The sequence below is a fragment of the Penicillium subrubescens genome, assembly GCF_028828155.1.
Source record: "Penicillium subrubescens strain IBT 31985 chromosome Unknown utg000010l_segment0_segment0, whole genome shotgun sequence".
NCBI classification, from domain to species: Eukaryota; Fungi; Ascomycota; class Eurotiomycetes; order Eurotiales; family Aspergillaceae; genus Penicillium; species Penicillium subrubescens.
In genome coordinates, this window is record NW_026643160.1 from 357216 (window position 1) to 378118 (window position 20903).

Here is a 20903-nt window from a genome sequence, read left to right on the forward strand (position 1 = left end):
ATGAGTGCATCGACGTACGCCGACGCCTCTCTCTCGCGCGAAGCCCAAAGGTACGTAGCAAAAAAAAAAAAAAAAACTACATGAGCAAAAAAATGCCCCAATCTCAACTCCTTCATCTGCTTTTTTTCTTGTACGCCTATGCCTGTATCTTTCGTCTCTCGTTTCTTTTCTCTTCCCTTCGTCTACTTCGCCTTCCTACTGGTATCTGTGCCTGACTGGGTCGCAACTCTTACTCGGTAGTCCAGGGATTCCCACTGACCATGTTGTCCAACACCAGTTCTGACTTTGACCTGACCATTCGCCAGCAGCCCGACCGGGCGCGCGTGGCCGGGGGCAAGGAGAAAGGTATGTTCTATCGATTCCCTTCCGTTTTGATCCTCTCGTGAACCTCTTGGCTCTGGTCCTCGTCTCTTCTCGTGGGGGAGGGGTACGGTCCGGGGCCGCGGGGGAAGATCTGGCGAGCAAGGTGACCCGCAGTCATTGACTGGGCTTGCAGAGCGCAAACCCATCGATCCGCCCCCGATCGTCCAGCTCCGGGTGCGCGAGGAGGGTTCTTACCTGGCGCAGTAAGTGATTCGCATTGCAATCCAGATGGGTGATTTGGCGCTGCAGAGGCTAACGGACCCCGCAAACAGACACTACCTGCAAAGCCCCTACTATTTTATGTGCTGCAGCTTGTACGATGCCACAGAAGATCGTCCAGTGCCCGTTGCACCATCGACAGCGCTAGCAGGAACCCTAGTCTCGTCCCTTCACCGGTTGAAGGACGTTGACAACAGTGGTAAGTGCTTTTGTAGCCAGCCGAGAGCTGCATTCCACTCGGGAGGTTTAACGTGAGAAGCGAGGATCAATGGCTGACAAAGATCTTAGATGGAGGGTTCTTCGTGTTTGGTGATCTGTCGGTAAAGATTGAGGGCGAGTTTCGACTCAAGTTTACCCTCTTCGAGATGCGCAAGTGAGTCGCGTGCCCTCTTCCCCACCCCCTTCGGTCGGAGGCGCCCTGTGCTCAAGTTCAGCAAAAGCTGACTGGACACCCAGGGATGTCGTAACCTATTTGAAAACCGAAATCTCGGACCGATTTAAGGTGTCGCCTCCGAAGAACTTCCCGGGCATGATGGAATCCACGTTCCTCTCTCGGTCGTTTGCAGACCAAGGTGTCAAGTTGCGCATACGCAAGGAGCCTCGGACTATGATGTAAGTTGTGGACGTTCCTCGACTGCCCTGGCAAACGGCCGTTGTCGTGGGAGAAGCGAGAGGCAGAGAGGAAGAGTTTTGTTTGCTAACAAGCACGCACAGGAAACGCTCTGCACCTCGTCCAGACGAGTTCCCACAGGCGATCCCACCTCGATCGCCAGATCGCCAGCCAGTTCAAATCCCGCCCGCTGCGACGGGATTCACGGGTTATCCGACGACGGCGACGGCCAGTCGAGACTACAATCAGTACTATGGAGCTCCTCCTGTCAAACGTCATCGCACTTCCATAGATTATGGCCGCCAAAGCATCTATGATCAAGAGAGCCGGATGGCTGCGCGCCCAATGGATCCTTATAGTCAGCCGACGGCGATGTATAGCCAGCAACCTGCATACCAAACTCCGGGCATGCAACCGTATCAAACAAGTCAGGTGGTGCCAGATTATGGGGTTCGTCCAACATTTTCTTCAAGAGATCATCTGTCTTGGTTTTCGCCTGAAGAACACCCGTCTTAACTAACAACTCTTTCTTGTGACTCTCTAGATGTCTTACGGCCTTCATCCATCAGCAGCGCCCATGTCTCAAATGACTGATCCCTCCGGGCAGACTCGGCCCAGCCAGCAGCAAGCTGCAGTGGGACAGTTGATGGCGATGAACCAGCCTGGCACACCTGTACGGCATCCCAAAAGTGAGTTTTAGTTGTAAAGAGGTCCCTGGCTAAGGATTTTGTTTCTCTTTGGATGCGACAGCAGACCCCAGACTCGACTGGAGCGATGATGGCTCAGGGATACCCTCGATCCGGATACCAGACGCCCGAAAACTCGACCATTCTTCCTCCCTTGCAGCGCAGCTATAACCAGGTCACCAATGGAGCTGCTGCCCGCGGTTATTTCGACCAGCCACCTCCGACGGCCACCTCAATCCTGCCTTCCCAGATGGCCCCCGAAGGTAATCGCTATGGCTCTGGGAACGATACCCCTCAGTGATTTTGATACGATCGATGCGTGGATTATAAAATTCATCAACTATATAAACCCGAGACCTGGACTTGGAGTGTATACCTCGGGGCTCTGGGTACTTGGAAGGTCTGGACCGGACTCCAAAAATTTGCCATTCTCTTCGCTCGTTTACGCTTTGGCCGGGTTGTCGACCTTGACGGATCCCTCCTGGCTGTTTTACCCACTATGCCCTTTTTATTTGTTATGTTTCTCTTCTTGCTTTCCTGTCTGTCTGGATAGACGGGGACTTTTGGACTTTTGCTAGATATTACGCTCTTGACGTTCCTCATATTGGGTGGCTTCGGGTGGCTTCGGGTTTTCTTCTTGTTCGGTGCTGTCTGGCTTTTTTTTTGCTTGCTTGTTTGGTTGTCATTGTTACTGTTATTGTCACTGTTCGTGTTACTGGCGCTGAGGGATTGGGTAGAATTGGAACGGGGGTGGAGGCTTTATTCCTTTCTGCCTGTTTAAAAAAAAAAGTGAGGTTATCATTCTTATGGTTCGTGGTTTTTTCTCCCCTTCTGTGTATATACTGGCGTCCTTCTTTAGCAGGTCATCGCTGTGTTTGTGATACGGCGATGGCCGTAATTGAATTGAATAGCTTATGCTTCTTCGACTATTTCTCGCTCTAGTTTGGCCATGGTGCCTGTCATTGTGCCTGTTCAGCCTGCCTATTCAGCGTACCTATTCAGCGTACCTATTCAGCGTACCTATTCAGCGTACCTATTCAGCGTACCTATTCAGCGTACCTATTCAGCGTACCTGGCCAGCTTTGCCTGTTCCTCGTCCTTCCGAGGTTGCTCTCTGCCTTCGCTCCTTCCAAGTCAATCACTCACTTTCCTATCTCTGTATTGTCGCTCTTGCCTCAGCGTCGGCTGCCTATTGACTCACCTCCATCCAGGCAAGCCCTCCTGCTTCTGCCTTCTTCCCTTCCTCCCTCTTCCTCCCAACATAAACACGCCTCTCCTATCTTCTCCTCCAACCTTCTTCACCATGTCTTCACCCCTCTCTTCCAATCTCTTCGGTTCTCCATTCTCCGCAGAAATGGATTCACCTGACCACCACCTCAGGAACCTTGCTGTCTGGTGCAACTGGTCTAGCGAGCCAGTCGACACTGTCGTCGTCGCTTTCAACGTCGAGGTACGTTAATAAACAAGAAAAAATGCGTCTTGCATCGAGGATTTTATAGTAATCATTTGATTGGGATAGGTCTGGTGCGCCCCGAACTCTGAGATCCCGGTGCTGGACACCTCGCAAGGTGTCACCAGCGTCGACTTTGCTGACATCACTCCTTATGTCAATCTTGAGGACTTGGAGTGGTTCTACGTCCTGCGTCAGGACTGGGAAGGGATGAGCGATCTCGGTTCGGTGCCGGAAGTCGGCTCGGGTCTGGCTGCGGAACAGCAGGCCCAGGGACCTGTGACGCCTGAGAAGCAGTCAGGACCCCTCACCTTCGAACAAGATACCTCTCACGCAACCCTTTATCCTGGCCACTCAACGGGGCAAACCGGTCCCCTCACCCCCTCGGACACGGGAAGTGTGCTCCGAAATGGACACACTCCCGATGGATCCTCCCCTGGCTCAAGGACCCTCGAGCTGTTCAAGGCTAGTTTCTTACGGTGCTCTTTTTCCGACTATGACAGTGATGTTGGACAATCCCCTCCAACTCACGCAAGAGAACCGCAACCGTTGCCTCCCTGCCTGATTCAGTCACTGACGATGAGAGACCATACGGGGGTGAGAAGCTCGGTGAAAAAGCTCGAGCTCAGTTGAAGCAGCGCAAAGAGTCTGCAGTGTCCTCAACTTCGATTCCCTCGTCTTTTACTTCGATTCCTCAGACTTCCTCTACCTCAAAGCATAAACGCGAACGAAGCTTGATTCCTCGACCTGTCAGTGTGATGAGCCAAGCTCGCCCTGACCCTACCAAGATTCCCCTGCCGACAGACTCGGTGCCTGTTTTGGATGTGGAGCTTCGCCGGTTCGAGAACAGCGTATCGCCCGGGGAGAAAAATAGTCCAGTCGATCATGTTCAAGTCGAACACGTCAGTCTTGCAGAGGCGGTTTCCGGGGATACCATGACCCCTCTGGTCAGTCCTTCGATCAGAACCAGTCCGAATGTCAGCAACTGCTACGCTAGCAAGGCCTTGCAAACTGGACCAGACGTGGAGAAACTTTCCACTGTGGCATCCGCCGGTAGCCCGTGCGACATGGACCTGATGTCGGAGTCAGTTGATGCATCCTTTGGGGGAATTCCGACCCAGGGGACTTTCTTTGTGCAACCCCCAACTCCCCCACACACCATTGTCAGACCTCGCCTCGTCCATACCAATCAGTTGTTCCAAGTCCAATGCCCATCCGACATCAAGCCAGCCTGGTACAAGGTTGTCGTGGACTTTGAGATCCGCCTCCAAACCCGTGGACCGCGCGGCTGGTACGAACTGGTCGTACCTGGATTACCTCATCTAAACAAGTTTGACCATGGCCTCTTCTCCCTCCCCATGCCCGAAAACCTGGGATTGGAGCTTCGTACCATGCACTTCATTTCACACGAGATGTTCAAGAACCGTCTTGTCGCACAGTTCCGGCCCTGCAACTCGGAACTGGTCATTCCTCTCCGTCCTTTCGATTTCCACTTCTCCGGCTTCCTGCGCGATTTCATAATCAACCAGACTATCCGCAGCAAGGTGACGGCAGATAAACATGACTCCAGCTCGTGCATTGTCGAATACACCGCTATCTGCTCTTTGGATCTCATTCAACGGACCTTTTGGGCTGAACAGTGCGGATTCTACGTTTACATTCATAATGGACCCGCTGGTGATTACACCGGCCACCTCGAGGACCCACAGCCAGAAACCAAATTCAAAACCATCCAGCTTACCTCGAATCCCGGGTCCGAGGTTGGAATGGCGCGGCTACTGGTTCTCTGCACCCCATCGGACCTGGACATGTTTGTCATTAAATGGGAAATGCGGTTGCCTCTCGCAGAAGCTGGCAACTGGATGCCACGCATCACTGCTCTTCCGGAGGGATATGAAGCCGAAGAGGCGTTGCAGAGTCGGTATCTTGAAGCTCTTGAAGCTCTTGAAGCCGCAGAGCATGAGCAGGAGATTGCGGATAACGAGGTCAAGTCCGAAACTGTCACTCCCGAAAGCACAAACGTGGTCACCCCAGAAAAATCTGATGGTGTCATCCCGGAAGAATCGAATGGAACGAAGGCCTTCATGCCTCTGCTCATGAAAATGTTCCTCTTGTTCATGGCTCCGTTTTTGCTGTTGCAGCCTGTGGCCTTCTCGATTGGTCTTTATGATGGTGTCTTGCGTGACGGTCTGGGTCAGGAGGTTCGGGATATCTTCTGTGAGAACTCGAAGCTCTGTCTTCTGAAGAGCCCGTGGGAAATGATGGGGTTGAGTCACCCAAAGCTGATTCCTCCTGTTCCTGTGGCTCCAAAGGTGACTGGGGTCTTTGTTTCCATGGAGGATGTTGAGCCTGTTCCGAGTTCTGTACCAGAAAAGATTGATCGGTTGCCACCGGAAACTGTTCGTCCCCCCTGGACTCCGGTCACATGCATTGATCATATTGACTATTGGCTTGGGTGGAAGGGACCTCGTCATCCTGAGCTGTATGGAGACGCTGGAGTCGAATGTGGATTGCGCGTCAAGCAGATACTTGGATACATTTTGCTTTGGTAGCCTCTATGCAGGTGGACCAGGTTAATGCGTGGTGCGTTCGTCGTCAAGGAGATATTTGTTTTATTCTCATAACCTCTGTGGAAAGGTTTAATGCGCGGTCGGAATCAATATGAAAACCCCACTCTTGTACAATATCTTGATTTATTCGTAACCATGTAATAGATGTAATGGACCTTTCCCTCAGCAAGTAGAAACCCGTAATCAATATTCTACGTCCCGAAAATGTGCCCATACCGGGGTTATAATTATAGTAAAGTCCCAAATACTATCCCCCCTGACTGGTAACCTAGCAGTTCCGCAAAGACCCTAGTTTACTTTGGTCGCTGTTTCCTAGAAATGGTGCCGGGCTATCAAACCGTGCTTGCTATGAAGCTTCTGTGGAGCACCTGGTGGTAGCGGGTCGGGGTGTGGTTGGGCGGGTGGGTTGGGTTATCAGGGGGTCCGATCCCTCCTGCGGACAAATATTATCAAAGATTGTTTTTATTTTTGTATCATTTTATACGGCTAGAGGAGTTGAAGCTGGTGGTGAGGGTTTTTGAAGTTTGAAAGTGAGGATTGGTGTAGGGTGTTGGTGGTTGGTGGGTGGGTGTATTTGGGGGATCGGGGGTGATATCAGAGGAGGTGATGGGGCATCGTCTGGTCATTGGGGTGGTCTTGTATGGTAGCTAGAGGATTGGGGTTCGATTCTGGATTGAGAAGTTTATTTGTTTGGGGTTTTTGGGGTTTTTCGCTGTGGCTTTTTCCGGGTTTGATATCAGTCTTATACATGGAGAGCGCTATACAGCCCCAGGCTACATACCAACAGAATCGAGACACAGTACTGTACTGTAGAATACAATCTCTATACACCCTGTAAACTATATACACTACTCCACCCATCACAATGCATCACACCATCACTTCTCCTCCCCCAAATAAAAAGCAACCACCTCCTCCACAGCCCACCTCAAAACAACCTCCATACCAACAGCTCCCTTCCCGGGAGCAACATTAACACCAACATCACCTCTTACTTCAACACCCTCGCCAACACGCTGAACAATATCCCTCTCACCCTCGCCCTCACCCTCGCCGTCCCCATCAACCAACAACCATGCATGATCACGCACATACCTCGGCCAAACGATATCATCCACGTAGCCGGGTGGATCGGTCCAGAAATTCTGGGGTGGGCGGTCATCTTCACCTTCTAGGTCGATTTCTTCATTTTGGTTCTTTTCCTTTTCGGGCGCGGTTGTGGAGGGGTTGGTAGCGGTGTTGGTGACTGGTGGTTCCGGCGCAGGCCCAATAGTAACATACCCACTCCTCCCCTCCCTCCTAGCTTTAACAGTCGCATAAGCCGCGGGCAAAAAAAGCGGTAAACCAATCTGGTCATGCACGGGTCTTAAAACGCCATGATCAGTCGGATAATGTTCATCCCCCGCACCACCATCTTTGCCCTTGTTCTTATACTCATATCCCTCTGGCGGGGCATATAGCAAAAATCCCTCCATAAATACGAGCGTGGAACTCCGCGCCATCTGAGCGGAGGCAAGTCTCGCCTCGACTTCCCGTCGTAGCTCTGTCACCAGTGTATCAGGGACACATGGCCCCGCATCCTCGTTTTGATCTTCTTTGCTTTGGAGACGGGGTGGGAGGTGGCCGTTCGCGCGAACGTAGGAGAGTGCCTGTGCGAGGAAGGATGTATCTATGGCCGCGGAGGTATCCCAGTCTTGGACTGTTTTGCCGGTGGGGGTTGTTGTGTATGGGATCCTGGAGTAATCACTGATTAGATAGATCCTTACAACCTCTCGTATGAAAATGATTGTAATGGATGGGATGCGTACTGGTCATCCGGATAATAAAAATCATCCTCATGAATGATAAACGTGTTTAGCTTATCATTTCCTTTTGCGTCGGAGCTCAAGCTCAAGCTCGGATCTAGGGATACCCCGCAGAAGATACGCTGGAGTAGTCGGGCTAGAGTGGTCTTCCCGCTGGATGAGGGCCCTGAGATACCGACTATCAGAGCCTTCTCGGGCTCGGATAGTTCTGGAGAGGTCATCCTGGGAAATGACACGGGTGTTTTGAGGTTGATAGTGCAGAGAAGGTGAGATTGATGGAGGGGTTGTGCTGACGATATTGTTATCTTATCGCTATCGTTTGTTACCGTTATCTTATCGGCGGCTCGAGGATCAGCGCCAAGACGAGGTATAAACGCGGTTGGTCACTGAGATTTGCAATGGCGCATCATGAATTCTTTTTAGTTATTATGGAACGAGTTCAACGGTTGTTTGGCATCACTTCAATTTAAAAGGAGCTAGGCTATGTCTGTAGCTGCATATCATAGATGTCTTTGGTATCATCAAGTCAGTTGAATTTATGGGACTAATTATATCTCTTGCTCTAGTTTGGAAAGAAACACGTTGAAGACGTAGATTCCTCTTCGAAGATTGGAAGGGACTTTTCATCGGTTTTCTCAAGAACCCAGATCACAGCCATGATGTGATAAGATGAATAGATAATGCGGGTGGGTAACAATAATGAGGGATACAAAATAGATGGAGGCTGCCATGCTAATCGAATGATAGGGCTGTTTCTAAGAATGCGGCAAAATAAGTCCTCAAGCCGGAGTGATGCTTGAACCACCGTGTCCATCCATGCTTCACGGCCTCCGGTTGTTGTATAGGGTTTGCGAGTGTTTTCATTCAAGATCCGGAATTAACTTGGGAAAATTGCGACAAGATCCGTCCTCGATATGATGTAAAACTTCGTACGGAGTCGCAAATTCGAGCTTGTACAAGGGACACGGCACATTGGCCCCTAGGTGCGCTTTTGACATGAGGTGATGTGAACCAGATTAGCCCGTGGGATAAGATAATTGCAATTCAACCCTTGAAACACTTACTATGAGCGTGCTGGTTGTTCTTGAAAATGGTTTTCACATCCGGCACAGTGGTATGGGCAATGATCCATTGCCCTCATGTGTTCCTCGGCGGCATCCTGGGTTGAAAAGATGCCACCACAGCTCTGGCATACGATCTTCGGTCTCCAGCGCCCCATAGTGTTCATATGACTATCGGCATCAGCTTAGGTGTCGAAAGTATCGCTACACCCTTCTCACAAAAAGTTTGGCTTTGGATGTCCTTCGACCATAATATGCTGTTCGGCCTGCTATTGGGTCGAAAAGATCTGGCTGCATCCCAGGCATGGATACTTAGGCCTCCAGTGGCCCAGCATGTCTCTATGCTTATCTGCATCCGCCTGCGTGTTGAAAGTCATGTTGCAGGTCTCACACGAAAGCATTTGTTTTTTGTGTGCCTGGGCCAGCATATGATTATCAACTTGAGCCTGAGTCGAAAAAAGACAACTGCAACTGTTGCATTTGAACGTCGGCTTTTGGTGACCAAGCGTATCCATGTGTTGATTCGCCTCGGACTGGGTGTTGAACCCAAGACCGCAAGTCTCACAGAATGCATTGGCCTTTGGTGGATGTGCGGTCTGCATGTAGGTGTCCACCGTGCCTTGCGAAGCGAAAACCTTGTCACATTTCGGGCATGGAAAGGTTCGCTTCCAGTGGCCATGATCGTTCATATGCTGTTTTGAGAGAGTGGGAGTGGCGAACTTTAGAGGACAGGTTGGAATGAGTGGGTGGTGCTGGAGAGAAAGCGAGTCTTCGATGTAAAATTGTAAAGATGGAGGAAGATAGGAGAAGCGAGGTTGGAGAAGGGAAAAGAAATGAGGAGAGAAGAAGATGGCAGGCCGGGGCACACTGGTCGTCCCAATCGGGTAATTTTGGGTTTGGACTGTGTGCGCCATGTGACCTTGATGACTCGGGAAAAATTGGCCTTTAAAATAACTACAATTAATATTTTGCTAATGATTACTAGGAGAGCCTCATTCTATTAACCCTAAGTTTAACAAGACGTATTAGAAATATTGACAGGGTACAGATTCTCGACTATCTCCCTGGGCACTCCTGCTCATCTTGGAGATCGTTTAAAGGGAATTCAGGTTGAATTTGTCGACGATATGGTGATTATTAACGTAAAGAATTCACATCGTCCATCAGAAGTCCCTTTCCATCAGTTGAAGACCAATTGCCGACTTCCCATTCCAATCCATTTCGAAGCATTCACGCCATAAACAACTCGAGCCCCTGCGTCCAGCCCCCAAGAGAAGGGTATACACACACTGGAAAATCTGCTGGGCAACGGCACATGCGAATATGTCCATATTTTTTCATTATCCCAAGGACAATTTGTATCCACCGGAATAGACGACCGAAAGGACATGTAGTGCCTCGATTGGCAAACTAACGATGCAGGGTGTATGGGATGGGCATACCAGCAGCGTCCCGGAACATGGGTGCCCCCATTCCCCAGCCCCAGAATGCTTGCATCAACTGGATCTGCATGCGCTGGACGGCATGAAAGTTCGTTGTGCAGCATGCTCCACTCTCCATGTGCTTGAAGAGTGCGGTCAAGCTAACGAACTTTTTCTTGTGGCAGCCGCCAGTTCGGTTGGGGCATCGGTAGAATCGGGGACGATGCGATCCGGGGTCATGAGTGGGGCATTTGAGGTGCACTTCGAGGGCTTCCTTTGTGTCAAAGATGAGGTGACAGGTGAAGCACATGTGAGGTTCGACAATTCCTAGGGGAGGAGTAGGAATCCACTTGTCAAGGAGCCATCGAAATGGGGTGTTGACGATGGCACCGGCAGGATCGCAGTTGCGAACCAGCCAGACGATGCTGTGATGCTCCAGGCCAGGCGCACAATCACATTTTCCTTCTTCGAGGTGTCCCATCAGGGCACTCGCTTTGTCAAAGTGGGAACCACAGAAGGGACAGTAGATGTTGTAGGTGCAGTGAAAGTGCGTCATCGCGTGCTGCGTCAGTGGAAGTTAGCTATCTTTTACATGATATATGAGAGTAGAGTCAACTCACGTTCAGGAGGGCCATCATGGAGGGGCACCGCTGCTGGCAAAGATCGCAACGGTTGCGGTAGTGATTCACGGCGACCATGTGCTCATCGGCATGGGCCTGGGTCACAAACATCCTGTCGCACACTTCGCAGGGAACACCTTTGATCGGACCCATGCTGATGGGATCCATGTAGGGATTCATGTACGGATTCGAGTATGGAATGCTGTAGGGGTTCATGTAGGGGTTCATGAGTGGATTCATGATGGGATTCATGCTGATGAGTAGATACCAAGTCAGGATGGGTTGAAGAGTGATGATGATTCGGATGAGGTTGGGGTGGGATGAGCAAGGTGGGTGGTTGAACTTCCGAGAAGATGAGAGGTATAGCAAGCAGATAAATCACGGATCAGGCGCCAGACCGGCTCTATAGAAGATCCAGCCTTCTGCCGTCGACTCTTCATTTTCGGTGAAGCGATTGTTGTGCGCAGAAAAGACCGCCTTATTTGTTTGTCTTTATACTGTAGATTTGTCTTGATATAGAGTGGTTTCCTTGTGGGGCCAATCAGGCGTCAGCTTGGGGTAAAAGTGGGCCCCGGAGCAATCTGACTGGGCGGTGAAAGTTCTGCCATTCCCCTAGGGTCTTCTGGCTCAGACTTGACTGGGATTGTCTGGTTTTCTATCCACGATATTCCTCAGCATGGATCCCTCTGGAGGGGTCGAGACTCGTCTGCCACCTGTGTGGCCTGTGAAACAGCCGGATGAGTCCTACGAACAAGACGGTGGCAGCGCTCTCTCATCTTCCGCGGCCATTGCGGCTGACCCAGCCTTATCGGCGATCTCGCCCCATCTCCCCCCAGAACCGCTGCATCCAAATGCTTCACCTATTACCAACGCAGAGAACCCAGAGTTGTGTATTCAAAGTTTCAGTGATTCAGAGAATTTTGTCAAATCTACTTCTCCTACACCAATTCCGCCTACCAATGGCCAGTCTCACACGCAAGTGGGCCACCCGAACGGAAATTCCGGGGATGTCGATTCATACCTTCCTGTCGGAGTACTATGGAAGAATTTGGATTCTGAAGTATCGTTTCCAGAGGTGGATGTTACCCTGTTGGAGAACCATCGCTGGGTCCGAACACAGGCCACAGATGGGAGTAATCATGTCCAGGTCTACGTTGACTACAAAATGACCAGCCGGGGCAATACCCAACGATCAATCACAAAGCTAAGGAATGCCTTGAAAACCGTGATGGCCAAGATCGACAGGTCTCCCCAAGCATGGTACGGTTATCGTTTGGAAAACGGACCCGAGAGGGGCAAGCCGGACGGTGCCGAGGACGAGAGTCTTTGGTACATCTTCAATACCCTGCGGGACCCCTGCCCACAAGTGGAGAACATGAATGACCACTGGGCACGAAGAGCCATGGAACAATTGTTGTCGGAAGACCATTATACTGATTTGGGTCTCAAGACCAAATTGTACCCTTATCAGCGCCGCTCAGCGGCTACGATGGTGCAACGCGAGGCACAGCCCGCTCGAATGTTAGATCCACGGTTACAAGCATACCAAAGTCTGAGTGGACGAGAGTACTATTATGACAAAGAGGACGCGTACATTACGCTTGAGAAGGTGCTATATTCGGAGGCTTGTGGGGGTAAGTCAACTTCTCAAACCATCTCCACGGCTTGGATGTTAAACTTGAAGAATAGGTATTCTTGCAGAGACCATGGGTTGTGGTAAAACTTTGATCTGTCTTGCGGTCATATGTGCCACACGCGGTCACGCCCCAAAGATCCCAATTGAGTACATGTCCACGCCAGATAAGCCAGATCTAATTCCAATAAGAGAGAAAACCGGCTCTCTGCTGGATATGGCGGCCGCTGCCGCAGAGCGACACTCTGAACCCTGGAGAACCTTCTTTCGCGAGTTACACCGAGAAGGCCGCCACTATGAGCGGTGCATGAAGGCATGCGAGGCCCACCGAGGGTCCTATGAGATCCCTGCACATCAGACCAGATACCAAGGTCGACATAGCCAATCATACGCCAGACCTCCGCCCAAACGTGTTCGAATCTGCTCTGGAACCATAATAATTGTGCCAAACAACTTGTTGGACCATTGGCAGCGGGAGATACAGACACATACTGAAGGGTTAGAGGTTCTGGTCATGGGTCAAGGATCCGGTCAGACTCCGGCGGCTGATGATCTGCTGCGCTACGATATCATCCTATTTGCCAAAACACGGTTTGAGCGTGAAGCTGGCGAGCCAATTCATAATCGGCGGGATAAGCTTTTGCAGGTCGACTCGCCTCTGACACAACTTCACTGGCTGCGAGTCATCGTCGACGAAGGTCACAATGTGGCAGGCCATGGCTCAAGAACCAATATGATTCACCTGCTCAGCCAACTCCATTTTGAGCGTCGATGGGTCATCTCGGGAACGCCATCAACCGGGCTTTACGGGGTGGAGGTTAGTCTTGCTTCGCAGGAAGCAAATACAAGTGACACCGAGTCTCCCGCGGAGATCACTGCTGCTGCCTTGCGGAGTCGAAAGAAGACGGGCAATGCTGTGGATAACGAGTTGAAGGATTTGGACAAGCTCCGGCGCATCGTGATCGATTTCTTGGACTTGAAGCCTTGGTCTAATTCTCGTGCTGATGATCCTGCTGACTGGACCAAGTACATCAAGCCCATCGGGGAAGATGGCAAACGTCGTAAGACTCCGGCTATTCGAGCCACTCTCCAGGGTTTGGTGGTGCGACACCAATTGGATGTTGTGAGCAGGGAAATTTACATTCCGAAGCTCTACAATAGTGTCCGCCATCTCGAACCAACATTCCACGACCGATTGTCCATCAACCTGTTCCTCTTTGGTCTGGCCGTCAACTCGATCACTTCGGAACGTCAAGGACCCGATTACATTTTCGATCCGAGCAACCGCAAGCATTTGAACCAAACAATCAATAACTTGCGTCAGGCTGGGTTTTGGTGGGCAGGCTCCGACGTAAATCCACAAGATTCCATTGAACATGCTGAGAAGTACATGGAGAAGAATCTTGAGAAGATGACGGTTGACGACATTGATCAATTGACCCGCGGAATGGATATTGCACGTACAGCATTGAACTCTAGCAGCTGGCGGGAGTTCAAACATCTCCACGAACTTGGTATTTACCTCAGGGGCTTTCCTGATGACCACCGTTCTCACTGGGCACTCGATCAAAGCAGCCCAGAAAAGGAGCCCATGCTCATCGGCATTACACAAGCTCGTCGCGCCCAGCAGTACGTCACGCAGCATCTGAAGTCCATTGATCCAACGCAAGGTCTCGCCGGTGCAGGTATCAAAACCCGCCATGAACTTGAGCGTCGTGACCGTAATCCTGCAAAGGGTGCTCCCGAATCAGCGAACAATGCTACGGCAACCACTCCTACTCCGGGCTCGCTATACCACTCTCCGAAGCCACAAACAAACAAGTCGCCGAAGAAGACTTTCACCCGCAACCTCTTCCGCGAGCTCCCAGCCACGTCTCCTCTTCAGAAAACACGATTCATCGCTACTGCTTCGGCCAAACTCACCTATCTCCTCAACAAAGTTCTCGAGTTTCAATCTGAGGAAAAGATCATCATCTTTTACGATAACAACAACTCTGCCTTTTGGATCGCCGAAGGGCTCGAACTTCTCGGTGTGGAATTCCGAATTTACGCCAGCACTCTGAAGCCCGAGTTGCGGACAGAGTACCTCAAGCTCTTCCGCGAGTCTGAAGACGTGCGTGTATTGCTCATGGATCTCCGCCAGGCTTCGCACGGACTGCATATTGCACAAGCGTCGCGTATTTTCATCGTGAATCCGATCTGGCAACCAAATGTGGAGAGCCAAGCGATCAAGCGTGCACATCGTATCGGACAGACCAGACCTGTGTATGTAGAGACACTAGTCTTGCGGGACACGCTCGAGGATCGCATGTTAGAACGACGAAAACAAATGTCCGAAGCTGAAATCCAGCATGCGGAGAAGAATCTGTTGGATGATGGAACTATGAGTGGAATTGTGCAACGGGAACCGTTCTTGCCCATGGGTTTGGAAGAAGATACCGCAGCCGAGCCTTTAGAGAACCCGATTGGATTCTTTGATCGGCATCGACTGCCGATACCGGATGATGAGCGATCTGTTATGGATAGTCCGACGAAGGACAAGGGCAAGGACAAGCGTGTCCCTCGTCCAAGAGAGTCTGATGCGGATGATACGCCTGTGGAAGGAAATTCAATGCCGGTACGCAAGAAGGCGCGTGTGGGCTTTGCATCGCAGGGTGAGATTTCAAATGGAAATGCCGGTCCGAGTCAGGAGGGAAAAAGGCGTGTCCTTTTCACCGACCAGAATACCACATCCAATGGCGTTGGGACTCCTGCGCCCCGGAATCCACATATCACCTTTGCTCCAGACATGGACATCTCCAATGACAATGATGATGACGATGAGCCTCTCGCGTCAAGGACTCCTCCGAGATACTCAACCCCACAGCCGACCTATAATGCCGAGGATTTGAGTCAACGGAAGGTATCCTTGTTTGATTCATGAACGATATCACGATAGCATGGCGTTGGTTCAGATCTAGATGTTGCTTTTTTTTTATGTACAATACCCATCAGGCAATAAAGGATTACGAAATACATTCTGACAAAGTCATACACCTGAATCTCCTCTAACAGCCCCACCCATACCAAGCAATAACTCCTAGAATAAGACCACCAAGTGAATGTCCAATCCATTTCCCACTCCATCCACCAAACTCCCTCCCGCCGTACATGAAAACGGTATACGCATCTACTTGCGCTGCGACCTAGATATTGCAACGAAACAATTCGTTAATACAAAGTACAAAGTACAATGCCAAGTGATCACTACGAAGATTTGAGAAATGTATACATACTACAGTCCCACACACTAAAGTCCTAACACCAACCCCATCCCCCTTTCCACCGAGCACCAAAGCCGATAAACCAAGGGCAATATCCCGTCCGGCATTAGCAAAAATAAACGGCGATGGAGAACCCGAGGCGGGCAGTGGAAGGCCGAAGAGGGTGTATGCTGGTTTGGGTGCGAGCAGCCGCAGGAGGCCTAGGCCTAGGAGGGATGTGCCGAGGAAGGTGGGTGTTGGTGCGGGGAAGGAGGAGATTTGGAGGGACATTTAATGAGTTGTTTGCTGGGAAGTATAGGTTTGGTTGGTATGGGATGAGGGGAGGTTGATATATGTTTTGGATGGTGAGGCTGAAAGGTGGGGAGGAGAGGGGAAGTTTACGAAGTACGAGTACGAGTTTGGAATTGGGAGCCAGAAGCTTATGGGACGGGAGGTACATTTAGGTACCTCCAATTCTCGATGCTTACTTGTTGAAGGAGCCATGGCTAAGCCTTCCATTCAGCCTGAATTTAGTTGTCCGTTGATAAATCAAGAAGAAAGATATACCATTGTCTACAATGACAAGAAAAAGAAAAGCTTTCATAGTTGATCTTCCATGATCCGCTATAAGAAAGAAACAGATATCTTTCTATGCTGATGATCGTTCTCTAAATTGACATTGACACCAACTACCTCCCTTCCCGTAACCATGGAGTATAACAACTTCAACCATCCACCGAAACTAAAAGCAAAGAAACCTCCATGCAATAGATCCAATCCATCTTAGTCCAATCCAACCAAAACCAAACTAATTTTCCAATTTCCAAGAATCCAGAATCCCTCCACCACAATCACAAGAAACATAAAAACCAACATGTCGACACCAACCTACTGCGTCAAATAATCCTCAATCTCAAACCCCATCCTCCTCAAAACCTTCTCCTCCACCCCACCCCCAACCCCATTACCACCAGTACCGAAGGCCTTCCTCAAAACCACCGTCCTAAAATCCTCCAACCGAATCTCCACAGCCCCAACCCTCTCAACCTCCTCCCTCGAACACTCCCTTACATAAACAGTGATATCCGGACCCACACACGCACGCCAAAGACTCGCCATCCACTGCCAGTGGTCTAGCGGGGCGTAGGAGTCGTTGATGGGGATGTTGCAGGCGAATGTATCTGCTGTTGTGAGTTGGTAGCGGGGGACGAGGGCGACAGGAGTAGGTGTTGGTGTTCGGGTTGGGTTTGGGGAGGTGGATGGGGGTGCGGGCGTGTGGGACAGGGTGGATTTTGTTGTGTTGGGTGTTTTTATGGAGGTTTCGGAGTCTGCGGAGGTGGATTCGGGGGAGTGGATGTTTAGGGTTGCTGTTTTGGGGATTATTGCTCTTGGGGAGGCGGAGCCGTCTGGGGTTGTGCGGGAACGAGTACGGTCTTGGTCGGTGGTTGGCTCTGTGTTTGTGTGTGTATTGGATGGTGTATCTGTGCCCGGTGACTGCGATGTGGAAACAGACTTGACGAACCCAATAATATCGTCTGAGATGCGGTGCCAGGCAGAGATGGTATTCAGGTAATCCACCGTGGCATCACCCATGGGACCACCATCTGAAGATCGCGGAGCTTGAACATCCGGACCCTTGAAGACACGCACGCTGAATTTGTCCTCCTTCTGTAGGAGACGTTGCAGGTACTCCACGGCAGTGCGAACGAGATCCGGATCCTGGCCGTCCACAGCGATGACCGGTCCGCGGGATGCATTCTCGCGGAATGACGGGACGAGCGGAGGAGAGATTTTGGAGAGGAGTTTGATTTTGTTCAAGAAGGGGATTGTCATGACGGCTGCTTCGACGCTGGAGTCAGCGGTTGACAAGGGCGTCAGTGGTGTGGAGGGAATGGCGGTTTGCAGAGGGGGCAGTTTCAAGCTTGGATCTGGGACTGCGATGGTTTGGCCTTGGGGTTGAGGCTGGGATTGGGATTGGACTGGTGCGCCTTCATAGCCTGGCTGCGAGTGCATCATGGGTAACATGCTGCGAGATTGATGGACATTGGCGGGTGCACTGTACGGAGTCATCGGGTATGGCGATTCAGGACTGCGGTCTCGATGAGCGTGCATGGGTGGCTTCAACGAAGTATAAGAAAGACGCCGACGCTTGATCTCAGGGGACATGACTTCTTCTTCTTCTTCTTCTTCCATTTTTCTGTGCCGAGGCCGTTCGATCTGGTCAATGCGAATTGGCTTGGGGGCTCTATCCGCTTTTTTACGGCACTGCGAGCTGCTGGCGGTCATCACGGTGGTGGTGACTACATGAGGACGCGATGATGGTGGACCCGAGAAACTCCCACGGTGGCCCTGGCTGACCATTGGAGTGAAGGGAGTCATTGGAGTCGAAGGGGCATTCATGATGCGGCCATGACATCGATTGCAAGTTGATCCACCATTGGGATTATGGCTGATGCCGGCGTTGTTTCGAGAGGAGCCATCACGACCAACTCGTCTTGGTTGGTAGCGGTAATCAGGATACTGCTGAGCATGGCGGGCTTTCTCTTCCTAAATAATCAAATTAGCATGAGAACTGATAAAAAGATCTAAATGGAATACTCACCTCCGCTAGGGCCTTCCATTCACTCTTATCCTCCTCGGAAAGCTGCCTCCACTGTTCTCCAATGACCTTGGAAATCTCCGGGTTGGCCATACCAGGGTTTCTCTCCACCACGAGCGACTGCCAATGTTGACGATACAGAATAAAAGCTGCCAAAAAGAAGTTAGCCAAAGTGTCATATTCAAAACAAAAAAAAACACCCCCTTTTCCATCCCGAGCCAATACTTCCAGCCGCAATGGCATTTTAATTGCGACAAAGGAAGTACCTGCCTCCAAAAATAAAACGGACTTGCCATGCTGATAAAACAACGACTCGGACAGCATCAACTCACCATTTCTCGGTCTGGGAATCTTCGGATCCGGCTGACACAAACAAAACTGCAAACCTTCACTCTTCGCAGACTTGGTCGGACTGGAACTCCCCGAAGAAGAGGCACTCCGATCTCTAGCCAAATCCTTCGTAGAAATCATCGGCCCGGGCTTCACATGCTGCTGCATCGGCGACATCGCAGACTCAATCTTAATCGAGCCTCTCGCCCGACCATACGAAGCCAAATGTCGATGCGTCTGAGCCACGCCGTTGGGCCGCATCTCGGAAGCAGAAGAAGTATATCTTGCATTCTCGGCGACAGGAGACATACCTCCCGGACCTGGACGATGCGGCAGAGCCATGTAGGACTTGGGCAGATGGTCGTTCATAATTTTGTGATCGAGGAGATCGCTGGGTCTGGGCAGGGTTGAGACTGGAGCAGACTCATAGCGTAGAGAGGCCGGGTTGGGGAGAACTCGGTCGTAAGACATTTATCTATTCGGCCGTGGACAGTGCCAGTCGGAGAGGGACAACGAAAGCACAAAAAGGGAATAAAAAAGAATAATAAAAACCGGAAACAAATGCACAGTTTGAGGGCCACGAGGAGAGTCAAAGTCAGGGAAAAAGGAGAAAGGGAGGGGTGTCAAAAAAGGGTATTGGACCGGGCCACAAGGGGGAGGTTGTGTGAAAGAAAGGAAGCTTCCTGGTGGTGGTTGGTGATGGTGTATACCAGGTATGATGAACCGGGTATAGTTTCGAGGCGAAGCCAGGCGGCAAATAGGGAATGAGCCGAAAGTATAAAGCCCCCAGGCTGAGAGAGGCAAAATGGGGAAACGAAACAACTGGCTACCCAGTCAATTTCAAGGGGGAAAACAGGGACGAAGAGATGAAAGGAAGAGTAAATAAGAAAAGGAATGCGGACCCAGGTCAGTCTAGGGAAATAAGAATGGGGCAGGAGATGGATGAATGATGAATGACTGGGGGAAGGAGGAGGAGAGACAAAGGAAGTCGATCTATAGAGAAGCGTGGGTATAGGTCGATGATGATTGACAGGTTGGACAGGAAAACGGGCGAAAAACTAGAAAAGCAAACAAAGGAAAAAAGGAAAAAAGAAAAAAAAAGAATCAAATCCAGAATTCAGATCCACCAAACAGAAAAGAAAAGGACAAGGACAAAGCAGCTCAGCCGGACCCTATTTTTGCGAGGGTTTCTTTGTTTGACGTGCAGCGATGGTCTGGCGTTGGCTGTTGGGTGGAGTCGTTCAGTCCGAAGTAGTCCAGTATCCCTGTCGGTTTAGTCCCTCGTTTCTTTGAGAGAGATGGGGGCTGAGATTAGGTAGGAGAACAAAGTACCAAATGGAAGATTGGGAGAGGGAATGAAGGACAGTTTATTTGGACAGTATGGATGATTCTATTACTACAACCTATGAGTGTAGAGTAGTATACAAGTGGTATACAGTGGTATACTACGGAGTATACCAGTCCAGGAACCAGGGGACCACAGGGTCACTCTGTGGCTGTCCAGTGTCCAGCGCATCATCCAAGGCAAACGAAGAAGAAGAATCATTGTTTTCTTTGTCTCTCTAGTTCACTGTGTGTCTCCAGTCTCTAGTTCTCTGTATCTCCGCATGCGGCGACAAGCAGAAGCCCCCTTTTTCTTTTTCCCGCCTTCTGGTTGGCCCAGACACACCCAGTCTCTTCCCTCGTCGGTTCCCCGGTAAATTCGAACAAAGAGAAAAAAAAAAATATTGCGACCCAAAAAGAAAAAGAAGAAGCATCGCATCGCATCGGAAAGGAGCTGAATTGCATCCCAACCAATAACATCATCTCTGCCACGAACAACATCTCTGCCACGAACAAACATTCAGTCCACTAATCCACACAAAAAAAGCAACCATCTTACGCTCGCGCCCCTAACCAGTAACTACTACTGTACGGAGTGAAGGGTAAAAGGGCTTGACCACAGACCACCACGCCATGGCCACGCAAAATAGACTCGGATACCCGCAGTACATACAGCGAGAACCTCATGGCCTAGACAATAGTTGAGTACAGAGTTGAGGTTAGGCAACAAGGGGGATTTGAATTGGATAATTCACTACCAAGAAACAGTGAAAGCCAAAAAGGCAACAGGCTATTTACAGTAGTAGTAACAACTAACAAGCTCCCTTTCCCATCACTCTGACTCCACTCTGTCAGGTCAAAATCGGAGATGATCTCATCTCCCGCCGATCGGCCTCCACCACGCCGTTGCAACGATCGGAGATGAACCACCAACAGGAGTTACATCGGCAATTGGAACAATACTGTACCAC

At 50.6% G+C, this 20903-nt stretch overlaps 8 protein-coding genes across 8 annotated transcripts; 3 read left to right on the plus strand and 5 right to left on the minus strand.

Moving 5' to 3' along the window:
- Positions 1 to 2179, plus strand: vosA (the record flags this gene model as incomplete). The annotated part of the gene is made up of 9 exons (XM_057157274.1): positions 1 to 50; positions 278 to 345; positions 497 to 566; positions 636 to 781; positions 871 to 955; positions 1039 to 1194; positions 1297 to 1642; positions 1737 to 1865; positions 1946 to 2179. 9 exons carry the CDS (start codon positions 1 to 3, stop codon positions 2177 to 2179), a joined length of 1284 nt encoding a protein of 427 aa, XP_057003124.1.
- A 1002-nt stretch (positions 2180 to 3181) lies between these two features.
- Positions 3182 to 5880, plus strand: N7473_011336 (uncharacterized protein; the record flags this gene model as incomplete). The annotated part of the gene is made up of 3 exons (XM_057157275.1): positions 3182 to 3328; positions 3398 to 3807; positions 3867 to 5880. 3 exons carry the CDS (start codon positions 3182 to 3184, stop codon positions 5878 to 5880), a joined length of 2571 nt encoding a protein of 856 aa, XP_057003125.1.
- An 896-nt stretch (positions 5881 to 6776) lies between these two features.
- N7473_011337 (ribosylnicotinamide kinase) lies at positions 6777 to 7924 on the minus strand (the record flags this gene model as incomplete). The annotated part of the gene is made up of 2 exons (XM_057157276.1): positions 6777 to 7632; positions 7707 to 7924. The coding sequence occupies 2 exons, from the start codon at positions 7922 to 7924 to the stop codon at positions 6777 to 6779; spliced, it is 1074 nt and encodes a 357-aa protein (XP_057003126.1).
- Positions 7925 to 8567: 643 nt separating this feature from the next.
- Positions 8568 to 8922, minus strand: N7473_011338 (uncharacterized protein; the record flags this gene model as incomplete). Its single annotated transcript, XM_057157277.1, has 2 exons — positions 8568 to 8691; positions 8768 to 8922. The coding sequence occupies 2 exons, from the start codon at positions 8920 to 8922 to the stop codon at positions 8568 to 8570; spliced, it is 279 nt and encodes a 92-aa protein (XP_057003127.1).
- A 1252-nt stretch (positions 8923 to 10174) lies between these two features.
- On the minus strand, positions 10175 to 11045 carry N7473_011339 (uncharacterized protein; the record flags this gene model as incomplete). The annotated part of the gene is made up of 2 exons (XM_057157278.1): positions 10175 to 10747; positions 10806 to 11045. The coding sequence occupies 2 exons, from the start codon at positions 11043 to 11045 to the stop codon at positions 10175 to 10177; spliced, it is 813 nt and encodes a 270-aa protein (XP_057003128.1).
- Positions 11046 to 11481: 436 nt separating this feature from the next.
- On the plus strand, positions 11482 to 15361 carry N7473_011340 (DEAD/DEAH box helicase; the record flags this gene model as incomplete). Its single annotated transcript, XM_057157279.1, has 2 exons — positions 11482 to 12439; positions 12495 to 15361. The coding sequence occupies 2 exons, from the start codon at positions 11482 to 11484 to the stop codon at positions 15359 to 15361; spliced, it is 3825 nt and encodes a 1274-aa protein (XP_057003129.1).
- Positions 15362 to 15485: 124 nt separating this feature from the next.
- N7473_011341 (DUF4267 domain-containing protein) lies at positions 15486 to 15971 on the minus strand (the record flags this gene model as incomplete). Its single annotated transcript, XM_057157280.1, has 2 exons — positions 15486 to 15623; positions 15714 to 15971. The coding sequence occupies 2 exons, from the start codon at positions 15969 to 15971 to the stop codon at positions 15486 to 15488; spliced, it is 396 nt and encodes a 131-aa protein (XP_057003130.1).
- A 597-nt stretch (positions 15972 to 16568) lies between these two features.
- N7473_011342 (putative HMG box transcriptional regulator) lies at positions 16569 to 19080 on the minus strand (the record flags this gene model as incomplete). The annotated part of the gene is made up of 3 exons (XM_057157281.1): positions 16569 to 18227; positions 18283 to 18428; positions 18612 to 19080. 3 exons carry the CDS (start codon positions 19078 to 19080, stop codon positions 16569 to 16571), a joined length of 2274 nt encoding a protein of 757 aa, XP_057003131.1.
- Positions 19081 to 20903: the final 1823 nt, after the last annotated feature.